This window comes from Tinamus guttatus, unplaced genomic scaffold, assembly GCF_059628265.1.
Source record: "Tinamus guttatus ecotype Peru unplaced genomic scaffold, ASM5962826v1 Tinamus_guttatus_pri_ptg000045l, whole genome shotgun sequence".
Lineage (NCBI taxonomy): Eukaryota > Metazoa > Chordata > Aves > Tinamiformes > Tinamidae > Tinamus > Tinamus guttatus.
In genome coordinates this window covers 3,632,177-3,639,325 of record NW_028288579.1, presented here as the reverse complement: position 1 = coordinate 3,639,325, position 7,149 = coordinate 3,632,177, and the positions used below count along the sequence as shown (strand labels likewise).

The window sequence follows — 7,149 nt, the reverse complement described above, 5'->3', positions numbered from 1 at the left end:
AGCGTGGTAGCGATCAGGATGGCCACGTCGCGCTCACCCCATCCCTCTGCAATGACGCTCCTTTGCAGAGCCAGGGTTTTTTCCCAGGATCAGCCTTTTCTTTATTTAAGGATTGTGCATAGGCAAACATTACATTTTTGGACACACAAATGTTAAAATGATTGATCCAATGTGTGCGCACATGCTCTGATAAACGTCTCTAAAGAGTGTGCGCTGTGTGTGTCTGTGCATTTGGGTTTCCAAAGCCCTGCATTTGTGCATGTGTGATGTAGTCCATAGGTTGTGTAGTGCACTTTCCTATTTTAAATTCTGTCCTGACTGCTCTCGTTTTATTCTCTTACCTCTAGAGTCAGGGATGCTGATGAAATTAAGCAATAGAGCATTTTTAAAGAAAAAAGGAAAAAAAAAAGACATCTTACAGCATGTGGCCTAGAACTTCCTAGTATTATACAAGCAATATATTGATTAAAGCAAAAATAGGAAAGTCCAATGGAATGAGGACATTTGCTGACATTATTCTTATGACAGAAATGTTTGTCATAAGGAATGAGACTGCCTTGGGCTTTTACATGGACGTGTCATCCTAAGTGGGAGTTTTCCTGTGACAATTTTTTGGGTTGCAAGGTAGATAGCCATTGCCATTCAAAACCCAAGTACAATCCAAAGAAAATGGCTAGGAAAGAAATCAATTAAAATGAGCAAATTCATAATGCATAAATTGGTTGAATGTGTACAGTTGTAAATATAGACAATAATTTACAGGCTTTTCTCTTCAAGCATATTAGTGCTGCTATGAGGAGACAAGAGCGTGACTTACCATAACATTTCCATACTGTAAATGAGACAAATTAAGTTGACATTATATGTTACTTAGCTGTGTACCAATTAGCTACACAAATGCTACGAATTCCGTCATTTATGATGGAAGCTACATAAAAATTGTGTAATTACTGCAGTGAGTCATCTAGCTAATTGGCACTCCTATATGGGAAAAAAATTATTTCAATGCAAGATTAATAGCCTTTTGCTGCTGTTTTACGTGCTTGCCAAAGACCATACTACATTGTTGCTAAGCATGATTAATGGGTTAAAATAAGGATTCTGCATAATTCCTACAGTGTATCTTCAGTGTTTAGTTTGTGCACTAGCCTAGCGGTTGTTAGCCCTACCTAAGGCACGGGTCTGGAAGACTGACACATGTGAAGAAAGTTAATGTAATCCTAAGAACTCTTTCAAAAGCTCACACGTTTTCTTGTGGATGACTTCACGGAGCTTCCGTACGCGCCGGATGCTGGAGGTCCCCACAAAGCTGTCTGGCTGTAGGACAGCCATGCCATTGTGGACATCACCCATGATGATGAGCTGGCCATCCACTGTGGTCATGTTGGGACATGGGCAGCTCCAGTCCATGTTTAAAAGCGTGATTTCTAGTGGTTCCTTCCCCAGGAATTTTAATCCCATTTTTTCATCTTTGAGAATCTCCTCCACTGTCACCAGGGCATGTCCTGAGTCTTGGTCTTCGGTCAGTTCTGTTATACGGCCCAGGATAACAAAGTCACTTTTGCAGAAGCTTGTCACCAGCTTCTGCCGTGGTTTGCAAGCTTTGCAGTGCGTGTTCTTTGGGAAAGGGCACATCTCTTCACAGGCCTCCCTGCTTTCGAAGTTGTTCTCGTTACCTCCACAGCCACCATAAATGAAGGACTGGCATTGCCTTGTCAAGCTGTTGTAAGCCCATCTAGGCTCATAGGCCTTGCAGTGACCTTGGAGGGCTGGCAGATTGCAAACGTTGATCGGGCCGTTCATGCATGTTAGCATACAGTTCTCATAGGTTTCAAAGTGGTTAAGGTTGCTGTTGCAGTTTCCGTAGATGAAAGTAAAGCAGTTGTTTTTCTTCGCATCGTAATACCACCTGGTCTGCTCTTCTCCGCAGTCTTCGCTGTCCGGTTGCTTCAGGCACTCATCTGTTGGAAAATGTGTTTTGTTTTGGGAAGCTGCTTTGGATGTGGATTCTCCTTTGATGACTGACAAGGGGAAGTCAGCCCGGAGGAGGCCACCACTGTTTCTTGCAGTGCAGGTGTAGATGCCTGCATCTTGGAGCTGGGTGTTGTAGATGACCAGCTGGGCAATGTTGGTAACCACAACATTTCCTCTGACATGATTTGGCTTCATCACGACTTTTTCTTTCCCATCAACCTGCTTTTCCCATGTGATTTCTGGCTTGGGTCTCCCTGTAACGTCACAGAGGAAGCTCACAGTCTCTCCCACATAGACTGACTGGTGGCTGGGATTGTTCACCAGCACTGGTGGCAAGGTATCAACGATGGTTGTCTCTGAATAGGCAGTAGTAGGGCGAGCTGTTGTTTCTGGTGGGATAGGACTGGTGTTTGGCCAGGTGAGATGGTATCGGCAGGTGACAACGTTCAATGTAATGCCTTTGATGCAAGCTTCTGCATCCATGTAGCACTTGTTATAGTAGGTGAGTCCGTCGGAGGCACAGGTGAAGCTTGGCTCCTTCTCACACCTGTCCTTGCACTTGCACACGGGTTGTCCATCCCAGATGTCGCACTCTGAGCCTTGCTGGATGCACATGAAACGGTCGCAGGTTGCCTCTTTGGGCATCCCCACCGGCCCTTTTTTGCCCTTGACATCCATGTACCGCGCCGCCACGCAGCTCTTCGTCCCACAGACATTGGGACAGCATTTCTCAAAGGTTTCGCACTCCTGAGGGCAAACAGAGCAACCCGATCGTTAGTGGGGATAGGGAACCAACAAGCAGAGCGCATGGAACCTCTTCAGGCTCCTAGCACAGAGGACCCACTTCTGCTGCAGGTCTCTCTCATATCCCAGGGTCCAAAGCTGAGTTTCCCCACCAGTAACAAGCACAACACTTGGCCATGTAGGTGGCAGGTGGCTAAGCACACTGAGGTTTCTGAAATGCTTTAAGAGAAGACCCTAGAGAAGGGACAGGCATTGCTTTTTTTCTTAAGCACTAAATTCATCGTAAGTCTTTCATAGAGTCACATGGACAGCTTGACCACCGAGCTAACGACCCCCCTCCCAGCACCCTCTGAAATGCCTGAGGACAAGCCCTGAGAAACAAGAGTGGATGGAAAGTCTTATCATATGGCTGTAGGCAGTAATCCTTCTTATTTTCCACAAAGGTATGTAAAGTATTATTTGAATTCCCCAAGACTAACAGCACAGTCTTAGAGGCGAAAGTGCCAAGCACTTGTAATTGTTCACATTGTAGAAGAAATAGAAAATCTTAGAATTAAGGAAATTCTTGTTCCCAAAATAATTTGTTTTCTGTGGTATTTAGAAAAACAAACCCAAAACAGCTCATTATGGTTTCTATGTCCTATTTTAGTCTTATTTTCAAATGCAGCCTCTCTATGCCAGTGATTTATTACACCCCATTTTACTTACAGCCAGCTGTAAACTGTGGTTAGTTTTAGCGGAATTTTTGGTTTTCTACACAAAGAAGGTATTTGACACATGTCCGTTAGTATCACAGCTACTGTGTTGTTCATGGATTTCTTTCAGGAACCATGGACACTGCTGTTATATACACAACAGGACAAATGTCTAGCCTGTGTTGAATCTCCACAGCCCCCCTAAAATCCACTGGCTTTCTCTGTAAGTGAGAAAAAAATGTTTTTATAAGCTACCAAGCTGAACAACTTCTTTGAGTCCTTCCTTACACTGTCCTTCCCTGCACTATAACTCTTTCCCCATTTCTAGCTGCACACTTCTATGTTTCAGAAGCAAATCTGCAAAGCAAAATGAATAATATTTTCAGCTGAGGGTAATGAGCCTGGTTTTAGTGAAGCTGGTGGCACAAGGGTCATTTGCAGACTGCAGGCATGTGAGTCCCCAGGACCCTGCATTGTCACAAGATAAAAGTGAGGATTTTGATCCAGTGGCTTCTGGCTTTCAATTCTTGATTGGAAATTTATTCAAACAATGCCCTCTGCTGCTGTTAGTTTTTTTGCAAGCATTTTAGTATTCCTTGCTGCACCTGGCAGCTGAAATAAAGGAGGCTGAGTTGCAAGTGACAAGAGTAAGAAGAGCACCTTGATTTGTAACATATCTAATCTGTTTTAGTAAATCTCTCTTCACTTGATGGCCATCTTCTTCCTCCCTTTTCCATCACTCCTGGCAGTATGAAGGAGCTATGCTATGGAGCGGTAGATATATTTTTTTCAGTATGGTTTATATTCCTGTCAGCCCAGTTTTGACTGCAGAACCTGTGCCATTGGGCATGATGCAAGGGACAGGAAGAGCAGGTATTTTCAGATGCCAGCTTGAGCAGGCAATGCTGACAGGCTGAAAAATGTTTTTCAGGGTGGTAAGCAAAGCCAATTTTGAGCTGGAATATTGCTGAGAACATCTGCCTGGTCATTTTAACCATGCCCCTGTTTTTGTTTTCCACTCTAAGCACGCTTTATGCTTCAAGCTCAGTGAAAGCTGGTGATTTACATTCTAAATCAAATGATTTCATACAAAATCCCTCCAAGGAATATAAAGCATTGATGATGGCCGCTGACAATAAAGGACTTAGTGACATCACTAAAATATTACGGATTGGCCCCAACACACGCTGAGTTCTAGAGTATCAAATTTGGATGTTTCTTTTGGCAAGAAAGCAAGGGAAATGCTCAAACCGAGTGACTGCTGCACCTGCATCAGTGTGAGTGACAGATGCCTCACACTTCCGCATGTAACACCTGCTGCATCCAACCTTTTTGTGATTTTGATAAGTCACAGGGCAATTGAAAAGACCCACGGTGTCTGCACCAGATCCCGCGCGGGGCCGATGCCTTTCTGTCTGGAACAGAAACGGAGCCACCGGCCGAGCCCCACTTCCCCGCGCAGATGCACAGAAATCGCAGCACTCACCAGGTCGGCTTCGCACTCCCGCTTGCAAGTGCTCTGTGCATCGACCCACAGGTTGGGGTTCATGTCGTTGGGGCATATCCCAGCGTGCGAGTACCGGACGGGCGGCAAAGCTCTGCCCTGGAGAGGGACCTCCAGGAGCAAGAGGACACTGCTCCTCCCCAGCAAGATGCACATCCAGCGTGTGAGTAGCATCACCAACATCTCAGCCCTTCTCCGGGGTGAGGGCAGGCACGGAGCTGGAGGGGAGCTCTCCTTCGCTTAGGGTTGCTCTTAATTCTCTTAAATTTCTGAGGAACCCCCAAAGAAGGTGCCTTGTGTAAAAATTTCAGCAAGCTCTGTTCCTGCCTCTCTTGGTAGAGCGGTGTGGCCTGGACCTCATTGGATTAATGAGGTCCAAGGAAGTTACCCCTTATTTTAAGAGAAATACTAATAGTCTAAGCAGAGTTAGCTCTATTTATACCCTGCCTCTGTTAACAAGTCAGAAAAAGTAAACTTGATTTCTTTGACAGGCACACGCTTCCTATGTCCTGGTGGCAGTCAGACAGATTTGTAGCAAGAAAAAAAAGCTGGAAAGAGTTTAAAAGGCTGGAACTGGCACGGTGGGACCCCTGCATGTTTCTGAATGCAGGGAGGCCTTCTTAACCCCTTTAGACCTAAAGTACTTCCCTATGCTAAGAATGGCATTTACTTCTGAAAGGGGACTTGTCTAAGTAGCAGGGACCCGCGATCAGGGGATTTCCCCCCAGCAAGGGGCTACACAATCACTGCTGAAGGGAACAAGTAATAGGATTGAAGCAATTAAATCTAGAATACCATATTTTAGTGAAGGAAGCAGGGGGTGGTGGAAAAATAACTTATTTAAAGTTAGGATCTGCAAAGCAATATGTCTTCACAAATCGCCCCGGGGCTCCTCCAAGCGTTTTGCTCCTCTCTGGTGCTGCGATTTGCAGGATGCTGTTTTTTAGGGCTGCCCTGCAACCCACCAGCGAGACGTTAACCGTGTCCCCGGACGCCTCCGCGTTTCCTGCGTGCGAGATCCCGATGTGCGCGGCTCTGCTGACCCCTTTAACAACGATGGCAAAAAAACAGTTCAACTCTATGGAAACCCGCATAGAGGAATGCACAGCAGTTTTGCATTGCGGGGAAGGGGGGCACTCGCTCAAGCTGCGTTCCTCGCTCCCTGATCATCGCGCTGCGGGGCTGGTCCTGCTGAGTGCTGGCCAAAATCCACACACAAGTGACAGAAGCTGCTCAGCACCCTGCAGGATCGGAGCCTGTGGGCTGGATGCTGGGTGCTTGGGATGCATCCTGCGCAGTGCTGCACTTCTCCCGGGAGGACCGGGGATATAAATGTGCAACAGCTCCGATGCGGGACAGCCAGGCTCAACCAAGCCTCAAGCTAGAAAGTTTTTCTGCTGGGTTTCTGTTTTCCACAGTTGAGTTCACGCCGATTCTCCCCTGACTGATGGCAAAAATCAGGATAATGTGGCAGCAGCAGGGCCAGGCCCCTGCTCTGCAGTGGTGACATTGAGCAGGCTGTGGTGACTGGCTCCTATTCCCCAAGGATTTCCCCCAAGAGGAGATGGAAGAGCAACCTGGAGCGAACCACACTCTGCTCTGCCATCTCTGCTGCAAACCCTGCTTGCAAAAGAGACATTTCTGATCTGTGCAGACGCAGTAATGATATGCCCAACATTTGAATTTCCTCTGACGTGGGGAAGGAAGAAGTTGTCCAAATTAGCTATTTATAAGGAGCGAAGTCAACTGCCAGGCAGCCGTTAGTGGTTGATTTATTTGCGCTGAAACCCTATAAACCTGCATGACACTTGTACAAAGTGGGGCTGCTCTCAGAATGTTTTATTCAATACTTGTTTACAAAGACAAATGCAGCACCCTGTGATGCCTTAAAAAGCCAACCAAAAATGACACATTCCCAAGAGGTGCTTAAAATTCTTACAGCTCTACTAACAACAAAATCACATGTATTAGCGATTCTGTTGACTAAACAAAGACACTTTATATTGTAAAAGGGACTGAAGATAAGCTTTGAGTCCCACGTCTCGAGGTGCAGGTTGTGGTGGGTGCTGGGGATTGGCACCGTGGTGGCCACGAACGCAGAACGCTCAGGCTGCCGGCAGTAACATCCTTGTCCTCAGCTTTGCCACCAATCTTCCAAATGACTTCAAATCCTCTAGTTTCCTTTGCGGAGGGGATCTTGGCAGGATCTGTTGCCCTGCAACGTTAAACCTC

The 7,149-nt window shown here is 46.3% G+C and overlaps 1 protein-coding gene across 1 annotated transcript; it reads right to left on the bottom strand.

Moving 5' to 3' along the window:
• Nucleotides 1-1,195: 1,195 nt before the first annotated feature.
• WFIKKN2 (WAP, follistatin/kazal, immunoglobulin, kunitz and netrin domain containing 2) lies at nucleotides 1,196-5,100 on the bottom strand. The gene is made up of 2 exons (XM_010215633.2): nucleotides 4,900-5,100; nucleotides 1,196-2,721 (listed from the first exon to the last, which is right to left on the bottom strand). Exons 1-2 carry the CDS (start codon nucleotides 5,098-5,100, stop codon nucleotides 1,210-1,212), a joined length of 1,713 nt encoding a protein of 570 aa, XP_010213935.1. The 3' UTR covers nucleotides 1,196-1,209.
• Between the last annotated feature and the right edge of the window lie 2,049 nt (nucleotides 5,101-7,149).